Source organism: Centruroides sculpturatus, unplaced genomic scaffold, assembly GCF_000671375.1.
Source record: "Centruroides sculpturatus isolate CEXI.00-Female unplaced genomic scaffold, Cexi_2.0 scaffold1476, whole genome shotgun sequence".
Lineage (NCBI taxonomy): Eukaryota > Metazoa > Arthropoda > Arachnida > Scorpiones > Buthidae > Centruroides > Centruroides sculpturatus.
This window is the reverse complement of record NW_019385716.1, coordinates 171,744-188,274: the sequence shown is the minus strand read 5'-3', so window position 1 is coordinate 188,274 and position 16,531 is coordinate 171,744. Positions and strand designations below refer to the sequence as shown.

The window sequence follows — 16,531 nt, the reverse complement described above, 5'->3', positions numbered from 1 at the left end:
AATACGCCCTTTATTTTATAGTATCTGCCCTCTATGGCTAATTTAATGTCCGGGTCTGGGCGAAGAATTATCCCCGGGGATTTTCGAGTAATTCGGCGCCATATGTCTAAACTTATTAGCAAATGGTCTGCACCAGTGTCAATTCTAGCATTAGTCATTACGTCGTTAATAAATAAGGTCAGTTCTGGTAAGTTTGTTTTAGTTTTCAATATTAGTCCCAGTTGAGAGGGTTTTTCATACCTCAAGGATCAAGCCTCCCNACGCCCGCTTATGGCGGGCCTGCCTGACGACAAATCCAGTGTAGTAATGAATTTGACCTTTTTTTAGCGAATTCAACAAGTCTGAAATGACAGGCAAAGGAAATTTATCTGTTATTGTTATACTATTTAACTTACGATAATCTACACACAGCCTCCAGTCTCCTGTCTTCTTTACCATCACTACAAGGGAAGCCCATGGCGAATTGGAAGGTCTGATTATCCCTTCTTTTAGCATTTCTGCTGCAGGTATACCTCGACTTACGTCGTTTCGAGTTACGTCATTCCCGATTATACATCGTTTGTCAAAAAAGTATACGAAAAAATAAAAATCAAGTTTAAGTCATTTTATTTGACTTTACATCCGTCCTCCACAAATATTGAAGTCGTAATATCACTAGAAAAGTGTTTAAAGCACATAAAATCATATTAAAATATACACGTTTACAAGTATTTACTGTATTTACAGTACAGTACATGCATTCGTAAATTTAGATTACTTTTTTCTGTACTCTATTAAAAACTAAAATTTATTTGTTTGTAAGCTTAAAATAGATTCTTATTAACCATATATTATTAAAAATGCATTAATAAATAAAATACAGAACTGGGAATAGTAATTTATAGTTTAGCCTAGTGACAAGTAGATTCGGAGACAAGTAAATTCGACTTACGTCGTTTTCCTGGAACCAATTACTGACGTAAGGTGAGGTATACCTGTATTTGCCTTTGCATTTCTTTCTGCTTTACAGGCGAATACCTATATGGTCTGAGGATGCCCCACCAGTTTCGAGCAGTCTCGATGGCATGTTCTACGTAATTGGTGAGTCCAGGTTTGTCACTAAAAATATGTAAAAAATTATTCAAAACAGTTTTTAGTTTTGTTAAATTTTCTCCTTTTAATGGCGTCTGTAATTCCTTTAAGTCGCCTTTAACCCTTAACCCTGTATCTGGGATATCAATTTCCATTTCTAAGTTACGAAAATTTAACAATACCTTATATTTTTGTAGGAAGTCTTTTCCAAGCAGGCATGGAAGTATGAGTCCGTCAATCACAAGTTCATGGGGTAATAAGGTATTATTTAATCGAAGATTGGCCATAAATACGCCCTTTATTTTATAGTATCTGCCCTCTATGGCTAATTTAATGTCCGGGTCTGGGCGAAGAATTATCCCCGGGGATTTTCGAGTAATTCGGCGCCATATGTCTAAACTTATTAGCAAATGGTCTGCACCAGTGTCAATTCTAGCATTAGTCATTACGTCGTTAATAAATAAGGTCAGTTCTGGTAAGTTTGTTTTAGTTTTCAATATTAGTCCCAGTTGAGAGGGTTTTTCATACCTCAAGGATCAAGCCTCCCTTCTTGGCCTCAGTATTAGTTTAACTTCCGGGTTCCCCACTTACCTTGCACCCGTATAGGGTTAGATGTTTTCGGAACCGTTTGGTGTTCGGGTCACTTGTTTTCGGGACAGTTCCTTGAATAATGCCCAGTAATTCCACAAGTATAACATCGTACAGGAAATCTTTCGATCATCTGAGGCCCTCTTTCTGCACTAGGAGGTTGAGTCGGTGTGCGTTCAGGCAAACTTTGTCTCAAATTATCAATTCATTCAACAGGTCGGGGGGCTGGTCTGTTTTCTTCAAAATTCATATTCTTTGGCAGATTGCACTAATTCATTAAGAGAATAACAATGTCTAATTTCTAGATACTCAAGTAAATCTAAAGGCATTTGAGCCATTATGCATTGGACTATCTCTTCGTCCCTGGCGAAGGGTTTCCACGCACGGTACAGCTGAACAGTGTCCCAAATGTACTGTTCGACAGCACACCTACCATCATATGTTTGGCTGAATAATTTCTTTGCTAGAGCGACTTCATCTGTAAGACAAGAATACAATTCTTTAAGTAAATGAGAAAAGAGAGGCCAGCTATTACCTACTCGTTTCCTTCCATCATTCCTCCACCATTTAGCTGGAGGACCTTCTAATAAGAAGGCGGCTGTATCAACCCAATGATTAGTTGAGACTTGATTAACAAAAAAATATTGTTCAAGATCCTGAGTAAAGTCGACCACCAGATACTCAGAGGTTCCGTTAAATGTTTTAGATGGCGTGGGTTGGGCATTGACAATTACCACCGAAGAATTTGGTGTCACTGGTTGGTGAGGGGTAGATGCACCTGTTGGCGGCATATTGGGAATGCTTTCCTCCGGATCAGTTCGGCTCTCGGTGGTGGCTCCACCTGCTTAAAAGATAAGACAGAAGCGATACTTGCCATACTTTGAGTCAGTGCAGCAACTTGCTGCGATAACGTTGTCACCTGGCGTTGCAAAGTCCCGAACTCACCTCACAAGTAATGGTATCCTCTCCAGACATTATTTTCTTGTCCACACAAAACAAATACCCCAACGGCTAAATCTGAAATAAATTGAAAAACTTTCTTTTGACCAATAAAGGTCTCTGTTCGGGCGCCAGTTATGTAACGCACCATTTACGAAAACCAAAAGGGGTTACATAATAGTGGGGTTCAAGTACCAGGCCTGGACTTTCCAAAACAAACAATAATTTCCATAACCACAGACAATATTTAACAATAAATATAAAGTTTAATTCTATTGACAAAAAACAGACAATAATGGGTTAATTGACCCCAATAGAAGGGTAACTAATTGAATAATTGAAAAGTAGTAACAAAATCAATAATCAAAGAAACTTGTATGTATATCTAATCAACAAAACTTTTATCTCCACCTTAAAAAAAAAAGGATTTTACAGCAAAAAGATAAGATTTCCTCTAATTTATCACCACCGTCTCTCCCACAGTGGTCACCTGAAGCTACCTACCTCCATCATGGATGTGCCGCCTTTTATTCTACCTCGAGTGCAGCTCCGCACTGTCTTAATTTACATAAGTTGTCGTTACAGGATCAGGCACTGATGCAAACTAAGTTTGCTTTTTCTTTCATGGTCACAGGTGCTTAGGAGTTTGTCCTTAACAAAAAAAAGAACCCAGAAAAGAAAATAATTAAATAAAAATAACGCCCCAAAATATAAAATAACGATCAGACATTGACTCCTTTACAAACAAATTAAAATGTTTCTATGGTTTAAAAATGTTGAAAACTCTTCTTCCATTAGAATGTTTGAGATTGCCAAGGATGAGAATTCAAATTCTCATTTTGAATGGAAAGAAAATGGACTCTCGATTTGAGGTTTGATATGTTTTACTAGATAGTTATATAACATGGGAGTCATTATTTCCTTGTGTTGAGAATCTACTCTCTATTTAGTTGTTGAGTTTTTCTCACACTGCATGTAAATTGTTAAAAATTCAATCTGCTGCAATTAATTTAGAAAATTTAGATATTTTGATAGATGCAATACGCATAGTCACATTCTTTTAAATTAGAATATTTGATAAGAGTTTAATTCTGATGAATACTAAAAAGATTTTTATATCTTCTTTCTTTCGAGTGAAAATATATAAATAGTATTATTTCTCTTAAATTACCATTTTTACAATATAGCAACAAAGTGTAGACCAAAGAAAACATTATCTTTTTTATTTTGTACAAATTAAAAAAATTTGACATATGTTGAAATTATCCATACTACCAAAATGACATAATCTATGAAACTATTGCACACCAGCACAAAATTACTGACAATAGATGATCATATATAGAATATTTTAACCACTCTGCAGTGATTGATGGATATACCTGTCAAGGGCGATCATGTGGCACTGGAGAATGACGTTTATATCCGCAAAAAAATCTAGCCAAAAATTTACATAAAAAAGGAATTGTGTGACAATAAAGAAGGATTTTTCTTTATTACACAACTGTCTAAAACATTTTTTTTTGGAAACGAGAAAAACGTGTGGGAAAATTCTTAAAAAAATTTTCCACATTTATTCTCCACTACATCGTAATAGTGCCATATCTGACTAATCCTCTCTACAAAGGTTAACTAACAACACAATCTCCATACAGTTTCCTCCTTTGTTTTATAAAATTTCTTCATTCTGTCTTCAAACACTTCTCTTGCTTGAACTCTCAAAAGCAATCATAATGACAATACATTCCTTGGTTCATTTACTACTATGGGGCAAGAAAATCAGATTAAGAACAGAGGACTAAGATATTCAGGGTCTGTTAGTTTCAGAAAGTTCAATACAATGCACGGGATTACAATACAAAATAATAATTTACAAATTTTTTAAACAGGTGTATAGATTTTGTTTGAAATGTTAATAATTCATTGATCCTGAAAACATTTAAATAAATATTTGTAACTTCTTCAATGTTATATAATAAGTCACATACGTTATTAGTAAGTTCTGTAGAATTCCTTATTTAGAACCATTTTATATTTTTTTATGAAATTTTTGTTAATAAACTTAAAAAAATTGAATGAAGTAATTATTTTTAAGTATCTAAAGCTGGATTTTGTGGTCTTGTCTATTGCAATAATATTAAATTATTCATACAGTATTATGATGATTCTTTCAAATATGTATAATATGATATTAACTTTTGACATTTAAAATTTTAGGTTGGACTCCTTCAAAATTATATCATGGATTTCGAAAACCTAGTGCTCGTCTGGTATCTTCTGAAATAATAACTACAGAGAATATAACACCTGATTCTGAATATTCTCATATGCTTATGCAGTGGGGTCAATTTTTAGATCATGATTTGGATTTTTCTCTTCCTGCTGTTAGTCATGCAAGTTTTGTAGATGGTGTAGATTGCAGTGTATCTTGTGAATATTCTCCTCCCTGTTTTCCTATTGAAGTTCCACCCGGAGACAAAAGAATTCGGAATCATCAGTGTATGGAATTTGTTCGATCAAGTACACTCTGTGGATCAGGTTTAACATCTTTATTTGTTCCCGAAATAATGCCTAGAGAACAAGTCAATCAACTCACTTCATTTATTGATGCTTCTAATGTATATGGTAGTACAGAAAAATTAGCTCTTCACCTCAGAGATCGTACCAATGAACTTGGACTACTAAGAACTGGACTTGTCATGCACTCTGGAAAACATCTTTTACCATTTAATGATGGCCAACCTGTTGACTGCAAGCGAGATCATCAAGAAAGCAGTATGGACTGTTTTCTTGCTGGAGATCAAAGAGCAAATGAACAATTAGGTTTATTAGCAATGCATACTTTATGGATGAGAGAACATAACAGAATTGCTACTGATTTGCATTCCATTAATTCTCACTGGAATGGTGATAAATTGTATCATGAAGCAAGAAAAATTGTGGGTGCTGAAATGCAACATTTTACCTATACTCACTGGTTACCAAAAATTCTTGGGGAGAAAGGAATGAAGATGCTGGGTTCTTATCAAGGATATAATCCAAATGTGAATCCTTCTATAGCTAATGTTTTTGCTACTGCTGCATTGAGATTTGGTCATACACTTATTAATCCTATACTTTTGAGATTGAATGCATCTTTTCAGCCCATACCAGAAGGAAATCTTCCTCTCAGAAAGGCTTTCTTCTCTCCATTCAGACTTGTCGAAGAAGGAGGCATAGATCCATTACTGAGAGGTCTGTTTTATGCAGCTACCAAATTAAGACAGTCTGATCAAATTCTTAATTCTGAACTGACAGAACATTTATTTGCAGTAAGTTTAAAATTTTAATTGTATTACTTTTACAATTATTGCTCAAATATAAAATAAATAAATATAAATTTTTTAAACATTTTGACAAAGTTTCTTCCTTCATATTTCTCTTTAGAAAGGAAAAATATGAGGCAGATTCAGAAATTAAGTTTTGATTGGTAAGAAAGGAACAGAAACTTCACAGAAAAATCACACCTTCTGGTAGTAGAGAGGTTGAGGCACAAGTTCAAACGTTAAACGTGTACGGGTAGCAGAAGTACACGTTACACATTTCAAGTCCAAGTAAAAATCATTGAGGCACACGTTCATAACATCACGTGACTCAGTGAACTTCGCGCATTGACTCACGGGAAATAAGTTGAAAAAAATGGCGAAAGCAAAATAAATCATAATTTTAACCCCAAACACAAAAAAATGAAGACGTTTAAGCCGATCGTGTACTCACCAAGCTACACGTAACAAACGCCATTATCGACGGTCCAGAACTGCCAGATGGCGGCGCTCACTCGTTACCCGTACACGTTTTGGGCTAAATATGTGCGCCTCAACCTCTCTAGTAACTGCTTAATAAACAAACATTATTCTCTATTTGTTTATTATAATAAATAATAAAAAAATAGAGAATAAAGAATATTAAAGAAACTTACTTTGAACTTATGCTTATTTTTCAACATATTCACCTTTGAGGTTCAAAGATTTGTCAAAGCAACAGATAAACTTTTGCAAATACTAGTCAAAGAAGTCTTTCTACCAACTTTGCATGGTTGCCTGCAGCTCTTTATTTCTACAGAACAACAATATAAGTTGTAAAGAGAGACAAAAAAAATTACAGCAGGCAATTCAAAACAAAAGATATGGCCTACTGAGCTCTGGAGTAATTTTGCTTCACAATAATGCATGATCAAAGTCCACCTACAGCACAGGAATTGCTGAAAAATTCAAATGCAAAATTTAATAGCTTTAATGTCCTTAAGGAAATACTACAGGTGAAAAAATAAAGATTTTTCATTTTTCTGATTAAGAACTCCTCCTTTTACAAATAGCTAGTATACCAGTGTAATAGTTCTAATAATCCAATAAGTCCAAGTTGACAATTTTTAGAATCAAATGCAAAATCTTTGAACACCTGCCATATAGTCCTGGTCTAGCAACTTCAAATGCACAAACAGATGTATCGTCCTCCAAAAACTGACTTCCAACAGTGATGAGCTACAGACAAGTATGAAAGGTTGGAGTGACAAGTAGTTGCAAAAGCTCATCTGTTGCTTTAACAAATGTCTTAACCTCAAACGTGAATATGTTGCTGAACCCGTATTTTCCTATGATAGTAACTGTTATAGGAAAATACGGGTTCAGCAACATAAGTTCAAAGAAGTAAGTTCCTGTTCCTTTCTAGCCAATCATACAAGGCAAGTTCAAGTTCAATTTTTGAACTTGCCTTGTATTTTTTTCTAAAGAGAAATATGGAGGGAATAACTTTGGACAGTTTTAAAAATAAATATTTTGACAAATATTTAGTGATAATTGGTTATTATTTATTGTATTTTAGCCAGCTCATCTTGTTGCTCAAGATTTGGCATCTCTAAACATCCAAAGAGGAAGAGATCATGCCCTTCCCAGTTACAATGAATGGAGAAAATTTTGTAATTTAAGTGTAGCCGAAAGTTTTCATGATTTGCGACACGAGATTCATAATTTTGAATTAAGAGAGAAACTCAGGGAACTTTATGGACATCCTGGTAAGACATTATACTCCATGCTTTTAAATTATTCATACAGTATTATGATGATTCTTTCAAATATGTATAATATGATATTAACTTTTGACATTTAAAATTTTAGGTTGGACTCCTTCAAAATTATATCATGGATTTCGAAAACCTAGTGCTCGTCTGGTATCTTCTGAAATAATAACTACAGAGAATATAACACCTGATTCTGAATATTCTCATATGCTTATGCAGTGGGGTCAATTTTTAGATCATGATTTGGATTTTTCTCTTCCTGCTGTTAGTCATGCAAGTTTTGTAGATGGTGTAGATTGCAGTGTATCTTGTGAATATTCTCCTCCCTGTTTTCCTATTGAAGTTCCACCCGGAGACAAAAGAATTCGGAATCATCAGTGTATGGAATTTGTTCGATCAAGTACACTCTGTGGATCAGGTTTAACATCTTTATTTGTTCCCGAAATAATGCCTAGAGAACAAGTCAATCAACTCACTTCATTTATTGATGCTTCTAATGTATATGGTAGTACAGAAAAATTAGCTCTTCACCTCAGAGATCGTACCAATGAACTTGGACTACTAAGAACTGGACTTGTCATGCACTCTGGAAAACATCTTTTACCATTTAATGATGGCCAACCTGTTGACTGCAAGCGAGATCATCAAGAAAGCAGTATGGACTGTTTTCTTGCTGGAGATCAAAGAGCAAATGAACAATTAGGTTTATTAGCAATGCATACTTTATGGATGAGAGAACATAACAGAATTGCTACTGATTTGCATTCCATTAATTCTCACTGGAATGGTGATAAATTGTATCATGAAGCAAGAAAAATTGTGGGTGCTGAAATGCAACATTTTACCTATACTCACTGGTTACCAAAAATTCTTGGGGAGAAAGGAATGAAGATGCTGGGTTCTTATCAAGGATATAATCCAAATGTGAATCCTTCTATAGCTAATGTTTTTGCTACTGCTGCATTGAGATTTGGTCATACACTTATTAATCCTATACTTTTGAGATTGAATGCATCTTTTCAGCCCATACCAGAAGGAAATCTTCCTCTCAGAAAGGCTTTCTTCTCTCCATTCAGACTTGTCGAAGAAGGAGGCATAGATCCATTACTGAGAGGTCTGTTTTATGCAGCTACCAAATTAAGACAGTCTGATCAAATTCTTAATTCTGAACTGACAGAACATTTATTTGCAGTAAGTTTAAAATTTTAATTGTATTACTTTTACAATTATTGCTCAAATATAAAATAAATAAATATAAATTTTTTAAACATTTTGACAAAGTTTCTTCCTTCATATTTCTCTTTAGAAAGGAAAAATATGAGGCAGATTCAGAAATTAAGTTTTGATTGGTAAGAAAGGAACAGAAACTTCACAGAAAAATCACACCTTCTGGTAGTAGAGAGGTTGAGGCACAAGTTCAAACGTTAAACGTGTACGGGTAGCAGAAGTACACGTTACACATTTCAAGTCCAAGTAAAAATCATTGAGGCACACGTTCATAACATCACGTGACTCAGTGAACTTCGCGCATTGACTCACGGGAAATAAGTTGAAAAAAATGGCAGAAGCAAAATAAATCATAATTTTAACCCCAAACACAAAAAAATGAAGACGTTTAAGCCGATCGTGTACTCACCAAGCTACACGTAGCAAACGCCATTATCGACGGTCCAGAACTGCCAGATGGCGGCGCTCACCCGTTACCCGTACACGTTTTGGGCTAAATACGTGCGCCTCAACCTCTCTANTAAAAATATTTGATGATGATGATATGCTACTTCTTCAGCTGTCTTAGTTTTCAAAAGGTAGTAGCTGGACAAATTTTGTTAAATGATCTTGATACACCATTATGAACTCATATTCGCCATCCTTGTGTGACTACAGGTCTATCAGATTGACTTGACATTTTGAGTTTAACTCCGAACTGACCATTGGTTTCACAACAATACCGTTTTTAGGTCACTATGTTTCATTTGACATTGCTTACATAAATTTAATTACATAAATTTAAATACAACATTACAACTTCATATGTAATATTTTTGTATTTAAGTTGCAATTCTTTAAACATATGTGTTCTTCCTCCATGGCCTGTTCTGCTCTGAGTTTCAGATAGTACACTGAACAATTTATCATTGGTAACATAATACTGTATATTCATTTCTCCTGGTTAGAATGGTACAATTAATTTCTCTTCATCATTAACTTTTAAAACGTCAAAACATTTTAATCCAAAGGTGTGCTGCACTTAGTTTTAGCAGAAATCACTTCAGAAAGTATTTTAGAGTACTTTTCTTGAGAAAAATAAAAACAATTGTATTCTCGTTTACTTGCAATTAATGCACATAACATTTCAAAAAAGTTCTTGGTTCACTGCAGTATCCATTCAATATAAATTAGGGTATTGGATAAAAAAATAAAATTCAAGAAAACATTGCACGCAGCAGCAAACCTTGCATAAGACTGACAAACAGCAGTGTTCCAGAATATAACAAATAGATACCACGTGATTTCAATTGCAACAGAACAAAGGATTTGGCGACAGGCTGTCGCCTTTCTGTCAACATAGGCTTCTCGGGTGCCGTTTTGACTTCCACCAAAGCTTATCTGTGCTTGTCGACATACACCGGCGATTGTTCGAATGTTTAATAATATAACCAAATATTCAGTCTTTCACCAACATATTTTGTATGTGTCGACATTCACCGGAGAATATCAACATTCTCTAATTTCAGTCTTTCACGGTAACATATATAACATTTAAATATTTTCTTTAGTTTTTAGTTGATAAAATTGACTAAATACATATTTACTTTTAACATTTGAGATTTCATTTAAACTGTCTTATTTTTATTTTTGCTTTCTAAACGATTCACTGAAAAAATATTTAAACTCTTATTACTTTGTAATACAAACATTATGGTATACAAGATAATCTAAATGTCTATGTGCAATTTATGGCAGTTTTTTGCAAAATGATTAATAGTTTTTTCTAATATCAATTATTAAACATAGTACCCAATAGTCCAATAAATTCAACAATTGAAGAGGGGCATAAGTCCCAAACTTTGAGTTATCAATAGTTTTGCCTCTGTATATTTGTCCTCATCTGTCCATACAATAGAAATATACATCATACCTAAATGGCTAATTGCGGGCTGTCATAAGCATTCAAAGTTTGTGTGTGTGAAATAAGAGTATACGTCCAAAACATATTTACAGTAAAACTTGTGTAAACTGAAATTGCACAGTATCAAATATTTTTTTTCAGTTTGGCAGATTTCCATTTTATTCAGGTTTGTTTTGAACAGGTTTTACTGCATTTCTTAAATGCTTGTGGGAAAATCGCAAGATAAGAAGAGTACAAGTCCATGAGCATATACTATTCTGTTGCATAGAGAGCACTGTTGTCAAATTTTCAAACATGAAAGTCTTCCTGTTCAGTGCATTCTTATTGAAATTTTTTAACCTGTTGAATTGCAATAAAAATAATTCCTGTGAAAAATTTTCTACCTAATTATACTCATTGAATAAATAACTAAGAACACTAAGAGAGCCTATTTATTTGTTTAGTATAGTATTGTTAAGGTATTTTTGCAATTATTTTTTCTTTGTAGTCCAACATTATGATGAGATATTTAACTCTGTCAGTTTAATTCAAAAGGCATAGTGTTTTGTTGGAAGCAATGTGTAATGTGAAACTTGTTGATTTCACTGATTTGCTAGTTCTTTGGAAGAATTGCAATAACCAAGAAACACATTTTGGATAACAGTATATTGAATTTTTGTCGTTTTTGAACGCTATATAGTTCATACACACAACACAAGGCAATCTTCATTGTAAATTTATTCAATTTTTAGTTGATACATGTACTTTTTTTTTTTTACATGTTTCAGGCTTGTGTAGACCCCTCCTCAGTCAACTAAAATTATATAATACATATGAATTATAGCATACATAAAATATATAAAAAATTTTTTGTGTAAAAAATTTTCAATAAATTTACAATGAAGATTGCCTTGTGCTGTGTGTATGAACTATATAGTGTTCTAAAACAACAAAAACAATCACTGACACAGTTTCAAGAAAGTATATAGAATTATTATTTATAATATTGAATAAAAAATGTATTAACATTGATCAAATTGTATTAACTCTTGTTTGCAACATAAAGATATATGTCCAGGGCTTTTCATGGTTATAACTATGTTAACATCTGACATATTGGACAGATTTTGTGGGACATAAATCTTCTAAGTGAGATCTAACTGTGGGCCACCAGAAAAATCAAATGTCACATACTTTGGATGTATCAGTTTTTTTGTAGATCTCAAAGCATGGGTCTATGGATATATAATTGAAGATGTTGGTTCAAGAAGAATGTATATTTTAGTTAAATTTTAATATTAATAAATTAGATTAGTTGATTGCTTATGTATATTTTTACAAGGAAAGGTTGGGAATTACCAATACCACCTTTTAATGAATTTATATAATTTTATAGAGAGAACTTCCCCAGTAAATGTACTGAAAGTTCTCTTTTCTTTTGTAAAATGTTTTGTTTCCATAAAAGAATCCAAAAAGGATATTATCTTATTCAAATGTCATACCACTTTTTTGCTTAGTGTTTATGTTAATTATGACAGAGTAATCTAATTCATTTTGATTCTGCAGTTTTGTGATTCATTAAGAATTTTTTCCCTTCCTATGTATATTTTTCACATTTCTCCACTCAAATATTCATGCAATATATAAAGATATTTATTATTAATATACTTAGTAATTATTAAACTGCATGTAATGGCTGTTTCCATCAGTTTTATTAATTATTATACACACATGCACATAATACTAGAAGATTTGATAAGTATATAGTTTAAGTTCAATAGAACAATATTTATTTTTTTATTTTCTTGTTTACAAAGGAGTGATCCCTGTTTACTGAAATTTAAAGGAGCATTTGCAGAGTTATTTGTGAGAACTGAGAAGTCACTAATGTTGGGAAGTCAAAAAAGTACCTCTCCACAGTCAAAATGATTATTTTGACTGTGGAGAGATAAAATTTCCAGATAATCAAAGCACAGTTGAAATTCATAATAGCATCAAAAAATTACTTCATTGTTAAAAGAAGATTGTGCTTTGCTAAAAAGTATGTACATTTACAAAATTTTTTTAAAGGTAAGTAAAAGATGGTATATATGTATGTTTTGATATTTAAAGTTATTTCCAATCCATGTATGGTGTTATTCTAATTAGACATCAATTAATCCATTTGTTGTAATAAAATTAATTGGAAAGACCATTATTTAAGATAAAAAACAGCCACTATGTGCAGTTTAAAACTTACACAATCTGAAATTAATCTACCTATTAAGTGTTTATTAAGATATTTAAGTGGAGAAATATGAAAACTATGCATAGGGAAAAAGAAAAAAATTCATACCAAATCATGAAGTTGCAACCTTCTGCAAATTGAAGTGTGGAATCAAAACAAACTTCCATAATTTGGCCATGCTGCTTCTTGCTTCATGTTTACATTAATTATGACATTTAAATAAGGTAAAATTTTGTTTGGGTTTTTTTTTACAGAAACAAAACATTTTGTAGAAAAAAGACTTTCAGTATGTTTATTGGGGAGATAATCACTATAAAATAATATACATTCTATTAAAAAGTAGCATTGGTAATTCCCAACCTTTCCTAATTAGATTACAGACACTAAGAAGAAATATATTTGTGAGGTCCCAGACATTGTCCAAACCCACACCAAAACTTCTCAAAACAAAGAAGGAACAATTTAAAAAACTAAAATTGTAAATACTGTCAGCCAAATTTTTAAAATTTTTACTTAATTTACTTATATTAGGAGTTTGGCTAAATGACCAGAGGACACTGCTTCCAAGTTGCATTTTATTGCTGGGGCAGGGGCTGTAATAAAAGGTTGTCTCCATGTATAAAAATTGTTTTTGGACTGTCACTGGCTGAAATGATGGAAGAGAAAAATGAAAACAAAATTGTTTTATATGTACATGATATTTTATATTTCTATAAATCAAAACAAAAGAATTTTAATTGTAAAAATAAATTATTTTAATAATTTGTTTGCCATTGCAATTTCGAACAACTAGCACTTTGGAATAATAAGTGTTGAAGAGAAGTATACAATTCTTTGATTTAAACAACGTAAGTCCTAAGATCAGCAAACATTTCCAATTGAGAAGAGATATTGGCATTGATCTTTTCCACAGCCCAAGCTGGTCTCTTGCTCGAATTACCCCTGGAAACAGGTGTGAGAACAATTGGGAAGTGAGGATGAGGGACTGAGACTGAGAGTAGTTGGGATACATAATTGAGGGAGCAAGTTTTATAGCAACCGATATCCTTTGGACATGAGACATGTTCTTGATCAGTTTCTATTCAACCTGTCTGCCTTCTCAGATAAATCTCTTGCTGTTGATGCCATAAGCCTTGTTGCTCTCAAATTCTTTTTTCTTCATTGAACTGTGTGTACTTGTGCCTATCTTCGATAAGAATACTTCTCTACTTGGTAGATTCAGAAATTTCCATCTTTTTGTGGGCTTTTGTCAAACTTGGAAATAAATCCAGGATTGTGTATGAATTGGGCTTGGCCAACCCAATAATTTAGAACTATTTGCATGACAGTGTATACTTCATCAATATTGTCCAGTCATTTGTTCTATTGAATCACATATTTATTTTGAATATACACAAGGACCATGCTGAAGATTAGGAACTGAAAGAAATCAAATGAATTTATAGGAAGAAGCATAGCTAGGAAAAACATTTGCAACACCATGCTCTCTTTACTGATGAGTAATCATTCTTTAGTTCATTAGAGGTTTTATGGTTTTGATTTCCTAGTTGAGTAAAAGGTGCACAAGTACAGGTACATTTTAATTTCTGAAAAGTTTCATTAGATTATCACATTGTTTTAATTAATAGTGATTTAAAACTGTTGTCACTAAAACACACACAATTGTCTATCATCAAAATATTAATTTTGTAACTTGATATTATACATTCACTAACACTAGATCTGATATATAAATCTAGATGTTTGTATATTTTACTTTCAAATTTTTACAACTATATAAAGTAACTGCTTTAGTAAATCATTCAATTAACTACATACTACCTTGTACAGCACCAAAAAGGTTTATTAAACTGGAAAAAAATAATATTTTTGGTCATATTTAATGATCATCATCAGGTTTGATATTTGAAAAAATGAACATTTACAAATACTAACAGAAATAGAACAAAAAATTTGTTAAACCTTGTTTTGTGTTTGAATGTTATGTAATATCTTACTTTTTGAAAGCCTGGAAATTACCTAATGAACGTTGCATAAACCAAAAATGAAGGTCGGTCAATGTCAGGCTGGCAAAAAAAAAGTACAAACGAAAATTGTTAATGTATAAAAAGCCCAAAATAATTACTTTACTATACATTAAAAGAAAAAAAATTTTATTTATTATTGTATGATCGACTATGTACTGTATAATACGAAATAAGTTAGAAAAAATTCAAACTTCAAACATTTGGGAAACTTAAAATTAACTTTGAATTATCTTAACTATCTTCATAAGAACTGACAAGAAAATATGAAACTAAACTATGTACAGGAATTTCACAAAAGATTCTTACAATTAACTCATCTAACCATCACCAAGAAGAAAATTCTAATCTGCCATCCAAATTGAAAGTCTTTTTCCTTAACCTTGCTCGATTCTTAGCTTCATCTTTCTCATTCGTACAGTAGTTCATCTCTCGTCTTATAGTGTTGGGATGGTGATGCTACATTGATGCAACCACTCAACCCTATTTACATACTTATATTTAACATTTATGTGGCTCTAGTAATCTTCTTTCCATGTCATGTCATCACCCTCACATTACTTTTTCAAAATTTTTGGTAACAATTTGGAGTGGGAAATCATTCTTTTAACTTTCCTTTGGAAGTCTACCCTGAGATGTCATTTCCAGGTTGATGATGTATTTGATTTGCCTTCGGCAGTCATTGTAGTGAGGTGAATTTCATTTTTTTTTTTTTTTGTTTTAGAATTTTGTTTGGGTTTGGTGAAGCAGTCTATCCTTAACTAAATAAAATGCCCCAAAATAAATAAGAAAACGAACTAAAAATAATCCCAAACAAAAAAAAAAAGGTCAGAATCAACTTCTTACAATTTGTGTTTAGTTTTGCTATTACATGTAAATGTTCAAACATCTGACTTCATGAAGGTCATTACATATGACCGTAAACATTAGTTTCTTTCAGTTTAATAAACCTTTTTGCATTTGAAGATGGTTTATTTTTTCTGTATCTTTATATTGTGAAATACAGTACAGTAGTACCTCAGGAAACAAATGCTCCAGCATATGAAATTTTCAGGATACGACATGAAATTTGAACATAATTTTGCTCCACGTTACGAGTTTGCAGCACCATTTTTTATTCACTTCTGTTCATCGGTCTCGGTCCGCGTGTTTGCTTCGTGGTGGAAAGATCTCACTCGATAAAGAAAATCTCTAGGTATTATCGGAAAGTGATGATTTTATTGAAAAGAAACATCCCGAAAAGGTTCACACTGGCCATATTGCTGCTCGGAGTAATAACATTTGCCTAAGTCATTTTAGAAACATTTTAAAAAGTAGGCAAAGCCAAACCTCTTTGGATAGATATTTTACCAAGCAACCTGTATCCAGTGAAAGTGCTGGTGGGAGTGAAGGAAAGAAAGCAAAAAGCAGTGAATAAAAAATTTAAAAAATATATAAAATAGAAAAGATAAAAAAATTAGTGTAACCATAATAGAATAATAATTGATAAAAAAAATGTAGTTTTATTTGCACTTTAT

The 16,531-nt window shown here is 32.6% G+C and overlaps 2 protein-coding genes across 2 annotated transcripts in view; both read left to right on the top strand.

The window, feature by feature from the left end:
- The first annotated feature begins 2,893 nt into the window (after window positions 1-2,893).
- Window positions 2,894-16,531, top strand: part of LOC111641483 (peroxidasin-like) — a 23,793-nt gene continuing 10,155 nt past the window's right edge. The window contains exons 1-3 of the mRNA XM_023387657.1: window positions 2,894-2,897; window positions 4,816-5,909; window positions 7,459-7,648. Coding sequence (XP_023243425.1) covers window positions 2,894-2,897; window positions 4,816-5,909; window positions 7,459-7,648 — 1,288 coding nt within the window. The remainder of the gene's footprint in view (window positions 2,898-4,815; window positions 5,910-7,458; window positions 7,649-16,531) is intronic.
- LOC111641487 (peroxidasin homolog) lies at window positions 7,904-9,172 on the top strand. Its single transcript, XM_023387660.1, has one exon. The coding sequence runs from the start codon at window positions 8,036-8,038 to the stop codon at window positions 8,861-8,863; it is 828 nt and encodes a 275-aa protein (XP_023243428.1). The 5' UTR covers window positions 7,904-8,035; the 3' UTR covers window positions 8,864-9,172.

Bases quoted from the DNA above. Each gene is read 5' to 3' on its own strand.
- LOC111641487 (XM_023387660.1), top strand. From the start codon at position 8,036: ATGGAATTTGTTCGATCAAGTACACTCTGTGGATCAGGTTTAACATCT.